This window comes from Cyclopterus lumpus, chromosome 14, assembly GCF_009769545.1.
Source record: "Cyclopterus lumpus isolate fCycLum1 chromosome 14, fCycLum1.pri, whole genome shotgun sequence".
Classification (NCBI taxonomy): Eukaryota; Metazoa; Chordata; class Actinopteri; order Perciformes; family Cyclopteridae; genus Cyclopterus; species Cyclopterus lumpus.
Genome location: NC_046979.1, coordinates 11,442,901 through 11,466,075, shown reverse-complemented (window position 1 = coordinate 11,466,075; position 23,175 = coordinate 11,442,901). Strand labels below are relative to the sequence as shown.

The window sequence follows — 23,175 nt, the reverse complement described above, 5'->3', positions numbered from 1 at the left end:
TGAAAATGTTAGGTTTTTAGGGTGCAAAGTCGTATTTGCTTGTTTGTTTATGTGCTGACATTTTGTTATAACAATAAATCTATTTAACTTGCTAATGAGATATTTCTTAAGATAGTCATTTATTTTAGATTGTATTGTACCTCACAACGGGACTGAGACTGAGTGCCTCAGAATGAGGTTACATTGCTTCCTGTTCGTAACTGAAGAGCAGCCCAAAAAGCAGTGTGACAAGAAAGAGGTAAGAAACGCAAAGTAAAAATAGACTACATTGTAGCTCACCTCACTGACTAAACACGGTGATGCCCTGTAGTCGGAGAGCAGTCGTTTCAGACAGACAACCAGATTTGTTCAAGACGGCTGGAACATGACAGGTAGGCTGTCCTAAAATTAGATTTAGATCTACAACTAAATAGTGCTCCTTTGCAATGCTTTTATTATGCTTCATCAAATGATTTATTCAACTTAGAAGTTAAGATACATTTACAATAAAACTGTGGTTACAGTTGAAATAATGAATTTCCTATGAAATGTGTCAGTATTGTTTAGCTGAAATTGCTACAGTGTGTATTTCTGGTACAGTGCCTAGAATGAATAACGTTCTATAACGGCTACTTTCCGTTTTTCCTCCAATTTCACATCTTTAAAGTCAGGGATTGGCATGGTTCAGGATATAATAGCTTTTACCTACATCTCACAAAAAAAAAAGAAAAATAGTGAGTAGTCGTTTTGTGTTTGTCTTTTAGAATCCCTCAACATGCTAGGTCTGGGGCTGTTATCTCTTGCCTTGTTCATCTCTTTGATGCTCAATGTCATCTTCTGCATCAGACGACGGACCAAATTGTGCAGAGGTACCGTATTGTTACACGTAAAGTCATTGTTTTTGTTGTTGTCACCATTGATTCTAAAGCTCTCAGTATTTTGTTCATGCAGACACTGACGAGCGCTGCTTCACACACATTTGCACAGCAGAAAGGTATTCTTTTATTTATTTAATGAGGCTTAAACGTGTGCATGTTATTCAGTCCATTAGGTCTAAATTTGTAGTAAGAAATAAGTATTCCAGTATTTCTTTTCTTTTTGATGTGGAAAAATACTTAGAAATTGTTCTTCCATATTTTGTTGAAGCCCGTCTCAAGATGAAGGCCATCATTTTCCTAACCTCAATGATGATGAGCAGCAGGACAATCTTCATGGGCAACATGAAAATCCGATCTACGGCAACATCAGCTCAGATAGAAGAGGTGAGCACCGACTGCATTTTGTCATTTAACTTAAGATTTATAACAAATCACTGCATCTTTCAAAGAAATTATTTTTCTATGATTTGTCTACTATATATTTTTAATAATAATGACAATTTTATTGTTTCCTTTTAGAAACATTCAGTGTGTATTTAAACAAGACATTCCATGCAGGTTATACTTTAGATACATGCATAAATAAATGCATTCGGATAAAAACTGTATATCCTTTAAGACCACTGTTTAAAAAAATGCGCCGTGTTTGTTGAACCTTTAAGATATTTCTCTTTTGTCATTTGTGTTGCATGTGTGTGTATATTGCGATTACAGATGTCCAAATCCTGTGTTTTACTTGTTCAGATTCCATAGACGTCTGCTATGAGATAATGACCATGCAACACACAAGAGATCGTATGAAGGTAATGGCTTTGACTGTATACTTAGACTTCTGTCTGTGATGATATTACTTACTGTATCCTATAGTGTATCATTATATCATACATGTGATAGCCTGTGCAGGGCCTGAACTCATTATTGAGTTATTATTTTCACAGATCCTAATTGCACAAATCTTTGCATCTTTGCAGGGCCATCCTTCAATAAGAGGGACGGCTGTTCGATCCCCGGCTGCGCTAGTCCACTAAACCCCAAATTGCTGTATGAATGGGTACGAATGCTTAGTTTGAGTCCTGATGGGCAGGTGGCACCTTGCATGGTAGCCCCTGCCATCTGTGTATGAATGAGTGAATGTGTCAAAGTACTTTGAGCAATCAGAAAACTAGAAAATAACTTTTCAAGTACCATCTCCAATATTTAATATCAATAAAGCAACAGCTGGCTTTATGAGTTCTTTACAAAGTATAATCATATTCTAGACCAGTCGCTTGACTATAATTTGTACATCTAATATATTTGTTGTTACATTCACTAAAATGTGAGGGCATGTATGTGGTGTAAAAGTACACACGTCGAGTACAGACTAGTTCACACCATGTGGAAAAATTTGCTTTCATAACGGAAGGCAGCACCATAGACATTGTGGTCACGATGAACACAATTAAGCACATGTTCTAAAAATAAACTAGACTTTCCGAAATACATGAGAACCTACAGCCACAGCCACAATATCGAGATATAGCATTTAAACTGCAGCTTTTTTGTTTATTAATACAAACATTGTGTCTCTTGTTTGACACAAGTCTTTAGAGCCTGACCTGAATTATGCCTCGCTGGATCTAAAGATGGCAAAAAAACGCATGAAGAAGAATCGCCACCTGCAAGGCCATGCTCAGCGAGGGAGCACACTTCCAGATGAGATGCCAGTCCACCTCACACCCTCTACGAATGCTTTATTTGAGGTGGAAGCAGACATGGATGCTCACCTTCCTTCCAGAGACACCAGCACCATGGTTTTACACAGTAGCATCTACCTGAACAGTCAACAGATAGCCCAAGAAACACAGGAGATGGAAAGAGAAAGGGGCATAAACATGGAGAGGGAGGATGTGGGTTGGGAGGGAATACGAAGGAGGGAGGATGGGCAAAGCACAAGGTGGAAAGGAGGGCAAGGGAGTGAGGACAGAAAAGATAGACAAGATAGTAATGATGCATGCACACAGCTGGCCGAGGTAGAGGCTATTTCATCAGCAGCTTTAGCATGATAGTGACCAACAAGATTAGACAGACATCGAATTAAGATGTTCAGAAGTAAAGACACCTGAAAAGTAAAACTGATTGTCCTTTACTGTGTCTGCAAGGATGAGAACTATGTCACCTTCAATATTCAACGAGCGGTGCGCAATTTCCTTTTTGTTGCGAACAAACTACTGATTGAACTCTTCACACTGAGTATCTCAGGAACTAACCGTGTCCTTTCTGTGCAGATGATGTAATAAATATAGAGGATATAAAGAGAAAAGGAAACTGGGTGACATTTAGAGGTCAAGGGCCACATGGAAATGTTCAAATGTATTGCGAAAGACAACGAAAACAGCATCACAGGACACGAAAGAGCGCTATTGTTTTGATGCCTCATAATCATACATCAACAGAAGTCTCAGAAATGTGCGAAGGGAAAAATAAATCATAATTTTTTTTCCATGCTGAATCGCCAAGCTTTTAAACTTTCATGAATAAATGTTGAATAAATGTCGTCTAAGCATTTGTTAATCAGCTTTTCAGTCATGTAATGACTGTAGACAGATATTAATATGAAGATAGATTTAAGCACAAGAAAGTATAAAAGTGAAGTGGTATATATAGTGCAAGAAGTCATTTTATTTTCCTTGTTGGCATATTGTCATGTAAATGTCACACACAGAAGATTTTCCACATCAAAGTTACGATAATGGTCATTAGCTTCATAATCTATTGCTCGTGTCCACTAATGCACCGTCTGCTGAAATGGTTCTTTCCCTCTCTGTAATCCCCACTTGGGGAGGATAATTTACTGCCCTCTTATCTGCTGAGGGAGCTGAGCTCTGAAGTGAACTCAGCAGTCAGAGACCTGCAGGACACTAACTGGTTGTCAGCTTTTCAAAAGCCGACCATGGCCTCTTTCCCCTCTATGGATTACACAAATAACAATGCAATAGTAACCGTCACATCTTGGTATGAAACCAAAAACTGAAAATATTTGCCACGCAGAACGATTCACAAATACATTCAAATGCACACAAATAAATTACGATTTATATAAATCCATCCATCCATCCATTTTCAATACCGCTTATCCTCATTAGGGTCGCGGGGGCGCTGGAGCCTATCCCAGCTGACATGGGGCGAAGGCAGGGGACACCCTGGACAGGCCGCCAGTCCATCGAGGGCACATAAATGTAAAAGAAAAATCACAAATACATTTCTGCATTTCTATGTGGATTTGTATGTATTTATTTGTCGATCGCACTGCATTTGTTTGTGGATTGCTCCACATGTCTGTGTGGGATTTATGAGACTCCCCTGCTGTGGCTGGATTCATAAATGCGGAGGGATATACAATTAATGTCTCTCTGTGTGCATTTGCAATTATTGAGACTGATCTGACCCCATATGACAATAGCTTGTTTTTACACTCACAAGCAGTGAAGCTGATCCACCACATACCCACATGCCCTGCTTGGAACTCTTGATAGCAATACATCCCATACAAATATGTTGTATAGTTATAGTAAGCAAGGCGAATGTAAGAACTGTGTGACTGAATGTTGCCATACAGTAACTAGGTTGGAGGACAAATGAATGAAATGCATTGAAGGAGGGAAGTTCTACTTTGACCTAGTTTGGCTGAATAGTGATGTGCCAGGACTTCAGGATATAGGGGAGTCCTTTTAATGCATGTTAGGGAGGTAATCGGCAGTGGGTATGAGTGGGATGGGGCTGCACGTGAAAAGTGGGTCATTGCAAAGTCAACTCCAGGTCAGCCGTCACACACACACACCTGATCTCACAGTAGACATGCCGTCACACACACACCTGATCTCACAGGAGACATTACGGCTGTTTAGTCTGCAGGTCAAACGCTGTCAGAGAGGTGCAAGTGAACAGTCTTTGATTAGACTGGCCTCTTGAGGAAATCTAAGACAGATGCATTTACATATTTTTAAATATCATGTCAGTCTAATTACACAGAAAAAAATACACTCAAAACATTATGCAGAGCCCTTTGCAAACTGTCAAAGTGATGGAGGGCAGAGCAGACGGACTGAGTAACGTGACAGTGAGCTATTTAGATGTGTGGCTCAGGGTTGTAGTAAGCAGCCAGTAATATAATATCCATCTCTTTCTCAGTTACACCCAATCAACTTGGGATATAAACTGAACAGGCAACATAAAGAGAAGACCCAAAAATCAGTTACAGTTATGTGACAGTAAATATTGTGAGTGCATATTTATCAATATGTGGGGTGTAGGGCCATAACAACAAACAGCTGGTCAATGTAAAGCAAAGAAAATCTATACAATGTTCACAGTGTTGTTAAGACTGTGTCAAAGGGGAACCTCCGGTTAGAGGATGTAGTGCGGAGACGCGCTCCCGGCTACTTTTTATATTTGACCTTTAAGGCCTCCTTTGTGTCATACTTTTTAATATACAGAAAGTGGTCAGACCCATCCCCAGGTGAGGGGATGCACTTCGCCCTCGACGGACGCCATTACAACAGCTGTCCTCCCTGCACCACAATGAAAGAAGACATGACGGCGCTGATTCAGACCTCCTCTCTATCATTGCAGGCCTCCATGGACGCGTTACGAGTGGATGTGGTTTCATTCAACAAACGTCTCACCGAAACAGAACCTATAGTGGGAGAAAACTTTGAGCGGCTCCCTTCGGCTGAATTTGGGGCCCACATTAATGTTGGGATACAATAATAGGAACTGGACATGGACACCCCCCATATTCTCATTTATTTATTATTTGCATTTATTGTTAATTGTTTTGTTTATTCACCTGACATTTGTTCATCTGCAATATAAACTGAAATGATTTAGGTTAATATTTGGTTACAATTAGTAACGTTCATACAGGCACTTAAATCAGCTCAGGGGTCCTTTGTGAAGCAGGCGAGGGGAGACTTTGTCGCTAAATCTGTTGACTTTCCAAATCCTCTTTTTTTTTTTTATCAAAAGCCAATAGCGACAAATCTAGCGACTTTTTCTTGTGTAATTGGAGACTTTTGGATACATTTCATGTCAAACTTTGTGATATAAAAAACATGACAACTCGAAAGGCAAAGCCTCATAACGGTTCCACTCAAAGCAAGATGCAATTAATGAGTACCAAAAAAAATCCTATATCATTATATTCCTGTCTCCATTACAATTATGAAAATTAGGCGATGGCGTCATTGGCGACTTCTGTCGACTTTTCGGACAGCCAATAGCGACTTTCCTTACTGAGGAGTTGGTAACACTGCGGAGTGACGCATCTTGCAATTCGTAGACGATCTTTGTTAGAAAAAAATGGCAGCGCGCATGTGAATGTCATGCCATCCTAAACCATTCCCTAAACCATATTGCGTTTTGGGTGCAATGTGTTGAAGCTGACGTATAAATTAAATCTTGCGTGATTGTGCTGTCATTCACCCCCCCCCCGACAGCTACATATCGGGGAATCAATAACTCGCTCGTTTCTATCTTTCGATGTTAGCATTTTAGCTAACTACAACATTACGATAGTCAACTTGGGGCGGAATCACGATGGAGCCGGAGCAGCAGCAACTGAGAAATGTAAGTCTCATTCAGATACAGTGGCGGATACTTTGGGTATTTATTTGTAAAAGAAGCCGTTTGATTGTGAGTTTGGGTGATTGTGTCTCCTACAGCTCCGGGATTTCCTCCTGGTTTACAACCGCATGACTGAAATTTGCTTCCATCGATGCAGCAGCAACTTCAACTACAGAAACCTCACCATGGACGAGGTACGAATCATATGTGTTTCACTTCGACGCGTCACCTTTCACGTTAACTGCCATTTGTGTGCTTGTAATCTTACAGAACATGTCCAAATCGGCATAGACGCACAAACATGACATATCCAGATACGTTTTGAATATCCCAAAAGCATAGGCATGAATACGCCTGGCTTGGTGTCAATTCATCCCAAAAGGTGTATTAGGTTGAGTTCGGGGCTCTGAACGAGCCAGTGACTTGGTTTGTGCATATGGGTCATTGATGGTGACATCACAATGTAATATTCTACACAACATCATGCTTTCACCTTAATATTACATTATGCTCTAGTTTTAAGATTCTCATTTATTGAACCTAATACAAACCATGAAATACAGAGTCTGTGGACATGTTAGGCTTTATTTATACGGCACTTTTCCAACCCGTTTTTTGTTACAAAGTGCTTCCTTTTAAGTGATCCACTCATCATTGCTGTTGTCCATCCAGGATCAATGTGTGGACAGCTGTGCGGGGAAGCTGATTCGCTCGAACCACCGCCTGATGAGCACCTACGTGCAGCTGATGCCTCGGATGGTGCAGCGCCGGATGGAGGAGATGGAGAGCAAGGCAGCAGAAATGGCCAAGGCAGCAGAGGCTGCCGCAGCCGTGAATGTGGAGCCTCCTGCCACAGAGGCCTCACCAGCATCTCAAACCCCCATCGCCTCATCTCAACCCATGCAACTATTGGATCAACCTTTTTCCTCAATGACGATTGACGATGCTGGACCAGGGGCCCATGGCTCCGTCTTAAAGCCAGGAGGGTTGAATATTCCAGTTGAGCTAGACACTGTCATGTCCAATTCCACGACAGCATCAAAAGTCCAATTATCAGCTGCAACACCGCTCACACCTGTGATCGAATCAGCACATTTCTCTGTGCTTAATGGAGCTGGCAATGGACCATCTTATACAGCAGGTTTACCTCTGCCGCCAATAGCTGGTGCCACAATTGAGTCGGATATCTCTGTGCCTGTATTTACGCCATTTAAACCAGATGTACCCTTGTCAACGGTAGCTGCACCGACAGTGTCTAAATCCATTGAGAGCCTGTCGGGGCCCCAGAGGGCCCCAGAGGTTCCCCCGCCGTCGGGCCAGTAACGACGGCCCGTCCGGGTGTGTCTCCGGAGGTTAAGCTGTAGTGCTTTGGCCTTTACTCCCTCCACAGAAAAAAACAAATGTGACATTGCTGAAAATAATTGCTGATTAATAGATTGACATGCATTATACAATAACATAAACTTTTCAACAACTATTATAACTGAACTCTTCATGTCATATTGTCTTTTTTCTGAGTATATTCTCTCAAATGGGAACATTTTATGTTTTTCATATTTCAAATAAAGACTTTTAGGTTTTTCAGTGCTTGTAGTCACGGTAGGCTGTTGACTAATCAACATAATTTTAGATTACATATTTACTGCCCCCTGATCTGACAGGAAGATAACATGAACCCCTATGGTGACAAAACAATCAAGCATGTCACTCTTGATAAGAATATATAGTTATTTGTGAGTGTCAGAAATATTAACAAAAACAACTATGCAGACATTGCAATCATAGGTTTAAATGTTTTTTCATAGATACAAAACAAGAAGGAAGTTATTGTAACCATATGTATGTGTGTGTACTATGTCAGTTGAAATTATATGATTTAGTGATGCTGTCAATAAAAGCTCCATATAGATCAAAGCTGCCTCCTTGATCGTCGAGGCTTGATCGTGTTTGGACTTACATCGGCCCGGGGGACTCAATCTAATGACACCCTGAACACGCTCATTTCTAATAACTGTTTGAAAGGTGATCATCTTCAACAATAGAAATGAGTGCATATTGCTTTTGTCATGTATTTGATTGAAATGTTCCATTGACAACCTCTTAAAGTCCTGCTGCCGCTGGATGTCCTAACACAGCAGTGGTCTGGGCCTATCGTGCCACGCTCTCACTGTTTTTGATCACTCAAACTTGATCAATAACACAGTAAATATTCTTGTCCTAGTAGGAAAACATTAACAATGGCTGTTCTATTCAAGAGTCACAAAACGTCATGACAAGTGAGTCAGCAAGCACAGAAGCTTTTCTTTCTGGCATGTCAAAAAGCATAAGCCTGACCAATAAATCAGCCATACATATGTATTAGCTGCATGTTGGCCAATGAGCCGAAGAGCCAAAGACACCGTTACATAGTTTGACTGCCAGAGAGAGTTCTTCAGATATGTTTTTAACTCTGAAAGCTCATAATCAGCACAGTTAGGCCTTAGGAAAGTCATGTTGACTAGTCAAAAGGAAAGCCCAGGTGTAAAGGATGTCATTATTGGTCATTAATTGTATTAGTGACACCTGTGTTTTTTTACTAAAACTATTTTCATTGGGTTTTTCCTCACGAATGTTAATATCGGCTATGAGAACAATCTAGTATTGTTCAGGCTCCAACTATGAATCACATATCGTATAGTGATGGTAAGGACACAAATAATTGCACATCTGTCTATATTTCCTCCAACACACTTTGGTCGTCGTCTTGATAAGCAGTTTGTATTTGTATTTCTTTATTACCATGCATTTGGAACACAAATATGAAGTTCGTGTAGGAAATTGACAAATGACAGAAGGTTGACCACATCCGCCACCACGCCTGAAACTCGCTATTTTGGGCCCCGTGCAGTTGCTTTGCTGGATGACCGCTTTGCCCCCAGCAGGGGGCGCTGCTGCGTCAGTGTCGCCGGACATGGGCTGCCAGTAGCAGAGCTCCTCTAACTTCTCACCAGTAGCCAACATCAACTCTAGGAGCGGGGCGTGGACTCCGACCGACTATTCTCTGCTCTTACATTTCAGGAGACGACCGACTTTCTGGGGGGAAAAGAAAGAAACGGACAAGAAACCGATCGATTCGCAGCTGGTAAGAGTTTTGAGAATGTTTTTTAATTTTTTATTGTAAACTAGTTTTGTTTCTATTGTGGTTGCGGAAGTTTTGTTGTGGATGTCCAAATTCACTTTGACTTTTTAACAATAGATCTCAAAGTGATCCGATAGGCCAGCCCTTCCGATTTAAACGGAGGTGAACAGAGCCGAGGGGAAATATGGAAATGTACAGCTATATAAATACCTCATCATTTCATTTCACTATACTCTGTCTGGCTTTATGTTTCTTTGCGCAGCAGATTGGTGTAAATGTTGCATTTAACTATCATGAGGCAATGACTCGAAGTTTGGTTTATGATTTTCTTAGGAATATACTGAAACCATAAGCTAAAAAACAAAACATAAAGTACACGAATCAGACACAGGGCTACATCTATGGGGATAAACACATTCATATGACACTATGGGACATTGACCTAATGTAAGAGAACTTAGAGACAGCGTTATGTCTGTTTACCTGCCAAAAGCAGTCCTCGTGGAAAAGATGTGCAGTGCTTGGCAAACTCATTTGAACCAATGTATGTATTCAATACAGTTATTCAACAGCGACATCACAAGCTCTCTTATACAAGGAGTCTTTGTTTAACACCTTTTGCAGACTGCATGTTCCTGATCTCCTAAAGCGACAGAAAGAGCAAACCGTCAAGAGAGGCAAGCCCCAGCACAACCATGGATGACATCTTCACACAGTGTCGAGAAGGGAACTCTGTTGCGGTTCGTCTGTGGCTGGACAACACAGAGAATGACCTTAACTTGGGGTAAGCGGATTAATCAAGCAGTCACTTTAGTCGTGTACACGAAGACGACAGTCTTCATCATCTCTCGGATGTGAGAGTCTGGCTGTAAAGTCCGTGCAGTAACAAATTGAGTACAGTCCTCTAATGAGTGGGGTTGACTTTATAGCAAACGTACCACATTTGGTATGGCGGGCGAGTGAGTATGCGCTGGTGTGTGTGCATACAGAGCAGTCCTTGGCACATTAGAGGTGGTCAAATAGTTTCCATATTGTGCTCCCCCTGCAACTCCACACACACTGCTGAACATCACCCAGCGTTGGTAATTCCACTCCAGTCGTTTCCCTCTTCTTCTTAGATTTCTCTCCTTGATGATGTCATCCCCAAAAACTGTGTCTGTCTAAAAGCAGTGGGTGATTCGTGGAGGTTGTGCAATGACGTGAATTAATCCTGAAATCAAACAGACACTTTTAATTATAGTGCTGAAATGATTTAATCGATTTTTCGAAAAAGAATCGTATAATCATTTTAATAAGAGTATTACGGGTTGTGTGCTGTTGGCCAGGCGAAACAACCAGTTTGAAGATGTCACTCTGTTCTCTAGGATCAAGTAATGGGCTTTTGAATAATGAATGAATCCTAAATATAAGTGATAATGGAACAATGGACATGAGTTGCAGTCCTATTAGATTTCTAAAGCAATGTTTAGAATCATCAGAGCACTTCTGCCTGTTAACATCATTTCTTTGCCAGAAAGGAGCTAGACCTCACTGCTAAAGACCTCGGTTATCTCATTCTTAGGCCAGGCCATATATGTGCAGTTTGTTGACGCTGACTTGGAGGGCTGCAGTGCTGCTAGCCAACCACGCAACAGCCAAGGCCATTTCCTCTGTTCAACTCCATACAGGGCCGGGCCCTCGCTGAGAGAGCTTCTCAGGCAGCGAGCTGCAGTCCCACATAAACATCTGAAAGACCAGTCATTATGCCTGAGGCCCCGCTCTCGCTGTTAATAGGAAGAGACTCGATTGTTTGTGTCTTTCTTTTCTTCAGGATATCCAATAGTTTGTAGTTAGTGTTTTGTTGCTAGGAAAATGTGCTTTCCCCCTAATTCTGATGCTGAAAGTAGGAACTGGAGAGGGAGTCCACTGAGACAAACATTAAATGCCATTTCAGATCTCCCCTGGGAGCTCTCTCTCTCTCTCTCTCTCTCTGTCTGTCTGTGTGTGTGTGTGTGTGTGTGTGTGTGTGTGTGTGTGTGTGTGTGTGTGTGTGTGTGTGTGTGTGTGTGTGTGTGTGTGTGTGTGTGTGTGTGTGTGTGTGTGTGTGTGTGTGTGTGTGTGTGTGTGTGTGTGTGTGTGTGTGTGTGTGTGTGTGTGTGTGTGTGTGTGTGTGTGTGTGTGTGTGTGTGTGTGTGTGTGTGTGTGTGTGTGTGTGTGTGTGTGTGTGTGTGTGTGTGTGTGTGTGTGTGTGTGTGTGTGTGTGTGTGTGTGTGTGTGTGTGTGTGTGTGTGTGTGTGTGTGTGTGTGTGTGTGTGTGTGTGTGTGTGTGTGTGTGTGTGTGTGTGTGTGTGTGTGTGTGTGTGTGTGTGTGTGTGTGTGTGTGTGTGTGTGTGTGTGTGTGACACAGGAAAGCAGAGAGAGGGAGACTCTCAGAGAATGTGAAGAGGAGGATTCCACTGTGTATTTTCCGCTCTGTTTTTTCACTTGTTACTTTTTATAGCACACAGGGTTGGCCGACTATGAGCTGTCTGTCCACAGAGCTGGATTCAGATTTGACAGAGAATGTGACTAACTGCTATTTCACTTTAGTGCGAGCTAGTAATGCAGCTATTTCCTACAGGGTACACAAGCCCTCTTAAGGGTTCTTGTTAAATAGAGTGTAGAGTTTGTGGCTTTGCGGGGAGTTGTGAGAAGCCCCAGCAGCTGCCCCGGGGTCAGCTGATGTAAAGGAGTCACTTGGGTTAAGGGGCCCGTAACACATAGGTGGTAGCTTGGCTCCTTGTAGACGGCAGCAGCGTCATGTACGCTGTCTGCGTCTTTGCATATGTTCGCAGGCATTCCAGCTTGCACTGACATATTTATCACTAGCCAGTCGTCGGATGGATGAAGGCGGCCGGCAGCACAAGGAAACGTGCTGAAGTTTAAATAAAGATTGGTAGGTAGTAGTGTGGCTGTGTGTCGAAGAGCAAACCACACAGACAGTGTTTTGACAGCTGGTATATACTCAGAGTTGTTAAGAGAGCACCGCATTTGTCCAAATATTGTCATTTTAGAAAAACATTCTAATCAGACCTTGTTTATAAAAATCATCAGAGCTTAAATGATCACAGCTTAAAGATTGATCACCTTTCATCTTTTAGGAATGCGTCCTCCTTTGCTCTTCATTCTTCATTCTTGTGTTTTAGTGACGACCATGGCTTCAGCCCTCTCCACTGGGCATGCAGGGAAGGGAGGAGCGGAGTTGTCGACATGCTCATCATGCGAGGCGCTCGTATTAATGTGATGAACCGCGGCGACGATACTCCATTACATCTCGCTGCCAGCCATGGACATAGAGACATTGTGGCAAAGGTAAACACACTATTTGGTTACAACTGGACCCTTCATGCTCAGTTTACATTGTGGGGGAAAAAACTGGCTTTGTTGCTTATTTTTGTCTCTCTGACCTGTGAATGCCAGCTGATTCAGTGCAAAGCCGATCCCAATACAGTCAACGAGCATGGAAACACACCACTGCACTACGCCTGCTTCTGGGGCCAAGACGAAGTGGCAGAGGTGCAGTACAACACACACACACATTGAGACGCTCCTGTTCTTTTAGCACAATCTGTTGCTGGAAATGCCCTCTTCTGGGGAGAAGCTGACCATACAGTGCACATTTTTGCTAGTGTCTTTGTTTTCATAACTCCTATTTTTTAGGACTTGGTGACCAGTGGTGCCCAAGTGTGTGTATGTAACAGGTATGGACAGACCCCTCTGGACAAGGCCAAGCCTCACCTGAGACAGCTGCTTCAAGGTCAGAGGTCATTTATGGGCATTTTAACACCCAAACCCAAAAAGTACATAATTATATTGGCAAAATAAGGATAAGGATCATCACTTTATTGTTGTATTGTTTCTTCTTTCATGTAGAAAAGGCAGAGAAATTGGGTCAGAGTATGACCAAAGTACCCTATAAGGAAACTTTCTGGAAGGGAACCATGCGAACACGACCTCGTGAGTAAAATTCCCCTCATGAAAGGTACTAATCATCGCATCAAATCAGGATGTTTGATTGTTCCTGCTTTGGCTCTTTCAGGTAATGGTACCCTCAACAAGCAGGCTGGTATTGATTTTAAGCAGCTTTCGCTCCTGGCAAAGATCAATGAAAATCAGTCTGGAGAGGTCGGTTGCACTCGATGTTTATTGCTGTGTCAGTCTTTTTGAATTTCTTTTCAGTTCCTTACTTGTAAACTTGGCTGTGTGCTCCGTCTGCAGTTATGGCAGGGTCGGTGGCAAGGGGATGAGATTATAGTGAAGGTGCTTCAGGTGAGAGACTGGACCACCAGGAAGAGCAGAGACTTCAACGAGGAGCATCCAAAACTCAGGTAATTTACACATCAGTTTGCTAAGAATGAAAAAGCAATGGTGGTGGTTTTGGTTAGTGCTTATGAGTATTTCTTGTGGTGTCTGCACACAGCACATAGATATCAGAGTTAATTTATAGGCTTCACATGATCACGTGCCGTCAATCTGTTTGCTAGCATAAACTGACTCTTCAGAGCCTATTCTTTTATGAACCATGTGCAGTCTATGAGCATTTGGACTGACTATTTCATCCTGGGAAACATAGTGCTAATGTGAGTATGCATATTATTGAGTGTCTGTGGTGTCAAAGAGAATTTAAGATCTGGTGCAGAATTCTTGTACAACAAGGATAAATAACTTATTTTATTGTTAGAGGTCAAGGAAATGGGTTGTGGAGGGTTTTGTGATGAAACAGTTGTTGGCAGCTGTTTAATGTGAAATTTGCTCTGCTCTACAATGTGAAAAACAAACCTCCTTTCATCTCAGTAAACATGGAATCCATTATAACATGGGATTGAATTAATCATAAGAGAAGATAAACAGTATTTTGAATTGTGTTTATGATGGTGATGATCGTTGCACCATATTATTACTCGTAAGCCCCAAAGTTGTGCTTTTTGCCATGTATGTACAGACAATTTCAAGACATATAGTGATGTTAAGACGGGTTCAGCAAGGCCCACACACAGACCTCTGCATTCAGTAAATCATTATTGACATAATTAAGGCAATGTTGTTTTGGGAGCAGCTCTCAAGCAAGTGTCTCGTGTATTCACACACAAATATCCAACATGCATCTATTAGCAATTTAACATAATACATAAATTGGCCCTGTTTAATCAATGCAAACAACTTCAGACCAACTTTTAAGTGACAGAAAAGAACTCTCAATAAAACCTTAATAGGACAAAAATGAAGAAACCTTTGAGCAGGCCAATTCAAAGAATTAACATGCAGCAGGAATTGGAAGAACTTGGCAGTGCGCTTTCAAGTTGGCTTCAGTTCCTGCCCTCTCTTAAGAATTGTAGCACACATGAAAGTACTTGGGATGAGTATATGCTAAAAGAAATTCTGAGGCAAAATATAATCTGACGTGTACTGCAAAAATGAAAGAGCTTCAGTTTAACTCTAAAAGGCCGAGGGTGATACCAAAGGGTTCTTAAAGAATTTTATTCCTTCATAACAACTTTTTTGGACATTTCTTGCCCTAATGGGTTTTCTTTAATAGGGTTTCCTCCCAACAGCAACATTTTTTGTATTCCTAATCATCTGAGCAAGACCTCATGTTTTAAGAATATATTACGGTGTACAGAGTGTAAATCCCTCTGAGGCAAATGTGCAATTTGTGATTCTGGGCTATACAAAATAAACTAGATTTAATTGAATTACTGTGTACTTTCACATTTACATTCTCTGTGTCTATCATGTCTCCATAGGATCTTTTCTCATCCAAACATTCTGCCTGTCCTTGGGGCCTGTCAGTCACCTCCATCCCCTCACCCCATCATCATTACCCACTACATGCCGTACGGATCCCTCTTCAACATACTGCACCAGGGCACTAGTATGTACTTGAATTTATAGTGGAAATGTTTTTTTTTTACTGCACCAAAGCACTATGGCTGAGGATTGCTACTGTAGATGGATGACATTGCACACCCAGCCCCACCCCATCATCTATTTAACCTGTCTCTCCTGTGTCTTGCTCTTCCTCTCCCTCAGCTCTGGTGGTTGACCAAAGCCAAGCAGTGAAGTTTGCATTGGACATTTCCAGTGGCATGGCTTTCCTTCACACCTTGGAACCGATGGTTTCACGGCTTTACCTTAACAGTAAGCATATCATGGTGAGACACTACATTACTGTCCACAAATAATAACAAAAAGATTTTAGTCAAAAGACTGCCTCGACACAAACTCACAACAAAGGTGATCCTGTGACTTATTGACCAGCCAGATATTTGATTTGCAGATTGATGAGGACATGACAGCCAGGATAAGCATGGCAGATGCTAAGTTCTCCTTCCAGTGTCCTGGTCGTAGTTACTCCCCAGCATGGATGGCCCCCGAAGGTATTTTATCCCTTTTTTGTTCTTTCTTTGTTTGCCTCCCTTCCACCTACCTCCTCCTCTCATAATGCCTTCTCAGACGTTATGAGTCATGTAAGGAACATGCCATGTGGTATAATTTAGTCCCACTTAAGTGGTAGTCCTCTGGTGTGTTACAGAACAAAAACAAACCAACAAATGAGTTATCCCATCATGATTATGAGCGCCCTTGTGCCTCGTGTTTGCAGCCCTGCAAAAGAGGCCTGAAGACATCAACAGAAGATCTGCTGACATGTGGAGCTTTGCTGTGTTACTGTGGGAGCTGGTGACCAGAGAGGTCCCTTTTGCTGACCTCTCACATATGGAGATAGGCATGAAGGTAAGTGGGTGTGTTATTTATCTGTCCACTGACTTGTCTGAAAATGCTCACACTCACATGTCTGTAACCCTCAGAAATACAGCTCCATCCCTTCAAAATAGCCATAGTTTATTACAGTTTTTAACTTGGTATCCGCCCCATTCCTCAGGTGGCTCTCGAAGGTCTTCGGCCAACCATTCCACCAGGGATTTCCCCTCATATCTGTAAGCTGATGAGGCTCTGCATGAACGAAGACCCAGCCAAGAGACCCAAGTTTGACATGATCGTCCCCATTCTGGAGAAGATGCAAGACAAGTGAATGCATTCACAGCAATCTGTACACTCCTGTTAAAATGTTGTTTTTTAATCATCAAACCACTTCACTTCAATAATGTATCTGCTAAGCCACTGTAAATAATGTCAGAGACCACTTTTGCTACACAATTTAAACAATACGTATTATATTGCTGTTCTTGTATAAATTAAATTAGAGGTATAAATGTTCTTTCGCCCATGTGCTCTTATATTATGGCTGAAACATGTTCACTGGAATGTAGGCAATCTTTTGAATCCAGTGTGGATTATATTCAGTGTCAGCGATGAAACTGATCCAAAGAAATGTGTGTAGAAACAATGCTTTTATACACGTTAGCGAATACCAATGCAATAAATGTTTTATATTTATGACAAATCCTCCATTCTTTTATTTATTTATTTATTTTTAATCATGCTCCAATTAGTTTACAAACAATAATTAACAGCACAAGGTCCGATTGATGGAAAGTCTTGAGCCAAATCGTGTGGCTTTCTTCATGGATATAGTTTTCTATTGAGATGATTCAGTTGGTAGTTCAGTTGTTGTCCACTGAGCAGTCTCAATCCACTGATGAAGCCACAAGATGGGGCTGAACGCTTCAAATGTACAGTTAGTGTGGCCATTGTGCTTAAAAGTTACTGTCAAATAACTTTTTCTAATGTCTATAGTGAACCTTCAAGCTCAACTCACAGGCTACGGATGCAGATTTCTCAAAGAACTTCATAATTGAATTGCTTTATATGATCCATAGTCCTATTTTGATCAGAGTTAACGACATATCACAGCAAATCCAATCTCGACGGATTATGTTGGGATGCTGTAAAATGAATGTGGGAGAAGGTGTAATTTGGGTTCATGTTGGGAATGTAGCCTATCGTTGAACTGTTTTTTAGAGTAAGCGTAGGCCTACTGTGTAAATGATGCACCATTAAAGTGCTGAGAACACAAAGTAAGCTGGTCTAAATGATAACCTGGGCTGCAAAGTCCAACGCATTCCGCAAAAAACGACTAAATTGATCTACTAGCTGCAGCGTGTTACAATTTGCTCAGCACTAAAGTGTGCCACGTGACGAGTCAGCTGACTCTCTGTGCTTTCATAAGAGCAAACGGGGAGCTCGACGCATCACAACAAGCAGCGAGTCGTCGACAGGCGCGCGACTTTGTTTCTGCCGGCTAAACCTTGTGGAGGTGGAAACGGGACTGCCCTTGAATCTCCTGAGCGGCATTTGTCCTCCTCTCTCGGGAAGGACGACGAACACCGTCCGGGGCTGCACTTTTGAGGTAACTGTGGTCAAAAAGAGGAGCTAGCTAGCGACCTTTTCCGCAGGTTATGTGAGTATACGAGTCACTTCTTTCAAGTGTCAAACGACCCCTGCTGAAGCATCACTTCCTTGACCCTTCTCGGCTCCTGTCCCTCGCGCAGACCGCCAACCCTCGTATTCCTCGGAGGACTCCTGCGGTCAAGTCAGGGCGATGAAGCTGCCGCGCTCCTCCGGACTGGTCGTCTGCGCTGTGTTGTTGATGTGGCCGCTGTTCGCCTCGTGTCACCCCGCACAGACTTCAGATCAGCAGCAGCCCAGGTTGCTGTTCCTGGAGCAGTTCAGCCGTCAAAGTGTGGGATTTAACTGGAGAAATGCCACCTGCTTCTTCTGCAAAACGGTCTTCAGCATCCTTGATGTCATCCTTCTGGTAATGTTCGAGCACTTCTCCTAACTAGTACCCTTCACGACCAAGGTGGTTTTTATGGGATATCTTGTTTGAGATTATTAACTTGATTAAATTAATGCAGTTTATTAAAACATCCCTGCTGCAAAGCCCATCTTTAGAAAAGGCTATATTCAATTTGAACTGCAACTTCTAAAAAAACATTGATTCAACATAAGGGTCACTCTGGTAGAAATGATAATTCATTACAATCCAACAACACCAAAAATACATGAATATTTTGTCTTCTTTTAATTGATGTCATCCCAAGTTAACTGTATTTCTGACTTATTTATACAGGATTACTCCAGTTTGACAATGTGACGCTAGGGCTGCCTTATGGAGATGGTCCAGTTCATGTTCTTCCTCATTAACATCCTCTTTGTGTCTGAATTGGAATAATTCTAATTGAATGCTGCACTCATCCAACAGTGACTCGTGCGTATATAATGTCAAGCATTACATTGTGGTCTATTGGTTTGGAAATTTAGATCTAAAACATTTAAGCGTGGCTTTTTTTTCCTGGGAGTTTGAAAGGTCCTTCGACATGATGCTTACACACCTCAGAGTAATCTTATTTAATTGTATTTGCACACCTTTTCTCATCGTGCTTTTTTGTTTCTTCTCCTAGAGCAACACAAATGAAGAGCGGGTGGCACATGCAGTAGGAGAGGCATGCATTCGTCTCCATCTGGCTGATGAGCAGGTGTGTCACGATATAACAGAGTTGTTCAGGGATGACTTCCTCCGGGCTCTGGAGCAGTCCTTGCTGTGGCCCACTGAAGCGTGCGCCCTGCTTGTGGGCCCTTCCTGTGGCAAATTTGACATCTATGCCCCGTGGAACATCACCCTGCCAAAGGTCCAAAAGCCCCCTGTTACACCACCTGTTCTTCCCAAACCTGGCTCTCCGCAAAGCAGGGTCCTGTTTCTAACTGACATCCACTGGGACAAAGTGAGTGTCATTGAGAGATTAGCCAAAGACGAATTTAAGTGAACTAATCACAGCAAGTGCTGGTACAGTTTTATACTAGCAAATGTGGTTATAACCCCTTTCTTTACTTGTTTGATAACAAAATACTAAATTATTTGTCGCCCCTCAATGTTCATCTATCACAAAATATGTGCATTAAATGCAGTTTTAAGTTGATAGTGCACGGTATAAATTCCAGGACCGCAATCTACCCTCTAAAACCCCCCAAAAAATCCTCTCCACTGACAGGAGTATTTAGCCGGCAGTGCCGGAGACTGCAAGGAACCTCTGTGTTGTCGTAAAGACTCGGGCATTCCCAGCTGGCGGCAGAGGGAGGCTGGGTACTGGGGAACCTACAGTAAGTGTGACCTGCCTCTGTGGACGGTGGAGAACCTCCTGGAAAACGCTGCCAGAGACGGACCCTGGGACTGGGTCTACTGGACCGGAGACATACCAGCGCACAATGTTTGGTCTCAGACCAGGAAGCAGCAGCTGTCAGAACTTACGGTCATCTCCAGCCTCATCCAAAAGTAATTTTCCTTTAGGATTAACTTGAGTATTTTGACATGAATTTAATTGCTCCTTTCACACATGACTTAGTGGATGTGTAGTCTCACTGTTACTGCTGATAACTTTACCATTTGGTAGTTTTTAATAGAATAACCATGTTACTGCAGTATAGACAAAAAAATAAAAAGCCACATCGAGGCGGTGCTTTTATATTTGATCTTTAACGTAAGGTGTGCAGCATAAGTCGCCATGGCCAAGTACCCCGATAATAAGTGAGAGAACCAGTGTTAACATTAAGTTGCATCGCTTGCCCCAAATCATTCTTCATCGTACAGGCCTCTAGAATTGATCCAAACAACTGTTGACTCTTACCTCTATCTCCTGTCCAGACACCTGGGGCTTAACGTGACAGTCTACCCTGCTATAGGGAACCATGAGAGTACACCAGTAAACAGCTTCCCCCCACCATTCGTTCATGGCAACAGATCCTGCACCTGGCTCTACAACACTATGGCAGAGGAATGGGCCCTGTGGTTACCAGAGCAGGCTTTGAAGACTTTAAGGTTTATATTTTTATTGTAATGTTTATTGTGTGACATTGCTGTGCAGGTCATGCCACCTTGTAGATAAGTCATAAGTGCTGTTGTAACAAAGCAAATGGTTATGTGAGATCATAAGCTGTTTTTGTCATTTTGTTTCACCTTTTTTTATTTTTACATCCCACTTTTCACAATCAGAAGTCTCATTTCAGTATATTGTTCCCTATTGGAAAGATTTTGACTGGTGGCCCAGAGCTGAAATTAACATTGAGTCTATCTATTTCTCTTGCTGCAATTTCAGATATGCAGGCTTCTACACAGTGGAGATTGAGCCTGGTCTGAGGGTGGTCTCTCTCAACATGAACTTTTGTGCGCGAGAAAACTTCTGGCTGATGGTGAACTCTACTGATCCTGCAAACCAGCTGCAGTGGCTGGTCCATATTCTCCAGGCCAGTGAGGACAAGGGAGAGAAGGTGAGTACAGCAGCAGCAGCAACAACAAAGAGGAATGAAGATATTGGGCTAGTTTGGTCACTAAACATTGTAAAGCCAATCAAACTTGGTGTGGTCCATGTCTTTCTGAATGTGCTGCATTCTAGATGTGGGTAAAGATGATGGCTTTGCTATTTTTACCTCTAGTATATTCCCCATATAGTTGGTATTGAGCATGAGATTGCACATTTTGTGCAATAACTTTCTGTGTCCTGTCATATTGTCTTCTAGGTCCATATAATTGGTCACATTCCACCTGGCCTGTGTCTTGGCAGCTGGAGCTGGAACTACTATCACATTGTCAACAGGTTGATCATTTAGAACTAAAGATGCAATATCCCAGAACTTTTTGAAATTGCTGTAGTGCAGTAAAGACACTTGAAGGAGCAGTAAATGGTTTGTGTGCCCTGTTTACTTGCATGACTGAGCAGAGTCCATGTGTATGGTACATCAATCCTTTGTCAATAGTCTGGGGCTCTTTGAACAGATCGTTGGTTACAAAACAAAATGTGTGTATTTTGATTGACTTGGTACTAGCAACACTTGTTTGACTTCCTCTTTGTTTGCACTGCTAGATCGGATCTTTTGTGTCAGCTTTAGTTAATCAATATGTTCTTCTTTTTAGAGGTCAACAAGATATTGTGGTTAAAGTTGCTGCATGTGACCGATGAGAGAAGTTGTAAAGGTTTCTCTTGACATCCCTTTCAGATATGAAAGTACAGTCACTGGACAGTTTTTTGGCCACACACATTTTGATGAGTTCCAAATGTTTTACGACGAGGCAACCATGACCCGCCCATTAGGAGTGGCATTCGTTGCGCCCAGTGTCACTACTTACATTAATCTTAACCCAGGTGAGTTAAACTAGTACAATGACCTCCCAACATTCAGAAGCAACACACAGCTAAATAATGTAATTGTTTCTCTTTCCAGGTTTCCGTGTCTACTATGTGGATGGGAATTACCAAGGCAGTTCCAGGCTGGTACTTGACCATGAAACCTACATCCTCAACCTCACAGAGGCCAACCACAGTCCAGGAGCACCAAGTATCCCCGAACCGAACCCCAAATGGACCCTGCTGTACCGCGCTACCGAGGCCTACGGTCTGACAAGTCTGTTCCCTTCCGACTACGATGGGATGCTGCAGACCTTCATCAAAGACGACCGGGCCTTCCAAAAGTTCTGGTACTTCAGACATAAAGGACACGTGTCGGAGGCCTGCAGGGAGACATGCAAAACCACGCTGCTCTGCTTTCTGCGAAGCGGGCGATACGATGAGCTGGAGCAGTGCGACTTGCGCAACGGTTTTGGAGGTAACATGGCACGGGCTGCCAGAAAAACCCTCTGTTGACCAGAGGGTGTTAAAAAATATGAAAAAAATTACCAAATCTGAAATTGTGTTTTAACTATTATATTTTTTAGCTGGTTGTAAGGAACCATAGTACACAAGGAATGTATTGGTTTAAGAGCAAAGTTACGAGAGCTCCTAATGTGAACCTGACATAATGGATAATGGCTAAAGAACTTGGTTATGCCTTGCGTTATCGCTAATGTTTTTCCAAAGACGTCTGATTGCAAGCCTTGGGTTTGTCAACTGCTGTTTTGCAATACCAATTTTGTAAAGACTGCTTGAAATTGTCCTGAAAGCTGTTCTGTTTACTTGACATGCAGGAGTTTGGTCAACAGTCATAATGTATGCAATTCTATTATACTTGGTGCCTTGTATTGGGAAAAATTGGCAAACACATCTATCCTTAATCTTGTCTTAAAATAGCATTAATTTAATGATTCAGTGTCCTTGAAGATAAAATATCACAAGACACTATCAATGTCTTGTAACTTGTGGCTACGTTGTCAAACAAAGCAGTACGCTGCTTACTCTATAGAATGTGGATTAATGATCTCAGCCATCGCTTAAGGTTTGAGCGTTGCAGTCATTTTCACTTTAGCAACTCTGTGGGGATTTAGGCCAGCAAAGTATTCACTATATCAGCACATCTGCCTCAAGACTTCAAAAATAAAGGTGCCGTTTTCCCACTGAGGTTCAAATCTGTCTGCACTTTAGGTTCACAAGCACAGGAAATCCGCTCAGTCTTTGGTGTGACCAGAAATGCAACTTGTAAAATGAGCAACAATTTAAAGTGACTGGATGGTATAAGCTGATGTATTAAACTAATTAAAGTGCTTTGTTGTGATAAAATGTATCAAAAGCCAACTTCATATTTTAATGAATCGTTTCTGCTCCCTGGCCTTTTGATAAGGCAAATACAAGTCACATGCAGATGACAATCCCCTTACAGAAACTGAAATGTCTCGGCATGTTAACTGGTTTTCTC

At 42.1% G+C, this 23,175-nt stretch overlaps 4 protein-coding genes across 7 annotated transcripts; all 4 read left to right on the top strand.

Annotated features, from left to right (window-relative positions):
- Positions 1 to 256: 256 nt before the first annotated feature.
- LOC117742802 lies at positions 257 to 3,333 on the top strand. Of its 3 annotated transcripts, XM_034550439.1 has the most exons (7): positions 257 to 371; positions 744 to 848; positions 931 to 973; positions 1,126 to 1,241; positions 1,602 to 1,660; positions 1,829 to 1,908; positions 2,441 to 2,516. In XM_034550439.1, the coding sequence occupies exons 1-6, from the start codon at positions 365 to 367 to the stop codon at positions 1,883 to 1,885; spliced, it is 387 nt and encodes a 128-aa protein (XP_034406330.1). In that variant the 5' UTR covers positions 257 to 364; the 3' UTR covers positions 1,886 to 1,908; positions 2,441 to 2,516. The 3 variants fall into 3 exon arrangements, with proteins under 3 accessions (XP_034406330.1, XP_034406328.1, XP_034406329.1); XM_034550437.1 differs by lacking the exon at positions 1,829 to 1,908 and having other exon boundaries at positions 2,441 to 3,333; XM_034550438.1 differs by having other exon boundaries at positions 1,829 to 2,533.
- A 2,846-nt stretch (positions 3,334 to 6,179) lies between these two features.
- On the top strand, positions 6,180 to 8,375 carry timm10b (translocase of inner mitochondrial membrane 10 homolog B (yeast)). Its single transcript, XM_034550113.1, has 3 exons — positions 6,180 to 6,464; positions 6,560 to 6,655; positions 7,134 to 8,375. Exons 1-3 carry the CDS (start codon positions 6,435 to 6,437, stop codon positions 7,782 to 7,784), a joined length of 777 nt encoding a protein of 258 aa, XP_034406004.1. The 5' UTR covers positions 6,180 to 6,434; the 3' UTR covers positions 7,785 to 8,375.
- A 1,063-nt stretch (positions 8,376 to 9,438) lies between these two features.
- ilk (integrin-linked kinase) lies at positions 9,439 to 17,001 on the top strand. The gene is made up of 13 exons (XM_034550919.1): positions 9,439 to 9,582; positions 10,204 to 10,363; positions 12,744 to 12,909; positions 13,018 to 13,113; positions 13,258 to 13,354; positions 13,471 to 13,554; positions 13,637 to 13,722; positions 13,816 to 13,925; positions 15,342 to 15,469; positions 15,628 to 15,749; positions 15,875 to 15,974; positions 16,199 to 16,329; positions 16,478 to 17,001. Exons 2-13 carry the CDS (start codon positions 10,275 to 10,277, stop codon positions 16,625 to 16,627), a joined length of 1,359 nt encoding a protein of 452 aa, XP_034406810.1. The 5' UTR covers positions 9,439 to 9,582; positions 10,204 to 10,274; the 3' UTR covers positions 16,628 to 17,001.
- A 713-nt stretch (positions 17,002 to 17,714) lies between these two features.
- On the top strand, positions 17,715 to 23,024 carry smpd1 (sphingomyelin phosphodiesterase 1). Of its 2 annotated transcripts, none has more exons than XM_034550798.1 (9): positions 17,715 to 17,956; positions 18,048 to 18,313; positions 18,960 to 19,280; positions 19,548 to 19,828; positions 20,198 to 20,371; positions 20,649 to 20,820; positions 21,070 to 21,146; positions 21,547 to 21,692; positions 21,772 to 23,024. In XM_034550798.1, exons 2-9 carry the CDS (start codon positions 18,098 to 18,100, stop codon positions 22,188 to 22,190), a joined length of 1,806 nt encoding a protein of 601 aa, XP_034406689.1. In that variant the 5' UTR covers positions 17,715 to 17,956; positions 18,048 to 18,097; the 3' UTR covers positions 22,191 to 23,024. The 2 variants fall into 2 exon arrangements, with proteins under 2 accessions (XP_034406689.1, XP_034406690.1); XM_034550799.1 differs by having other exon boundaries at positions 17,738 to 17,905.
- The last annotated feature ends 151 nt before the right edge of the window (positions 23,025 to 23,175 follow it).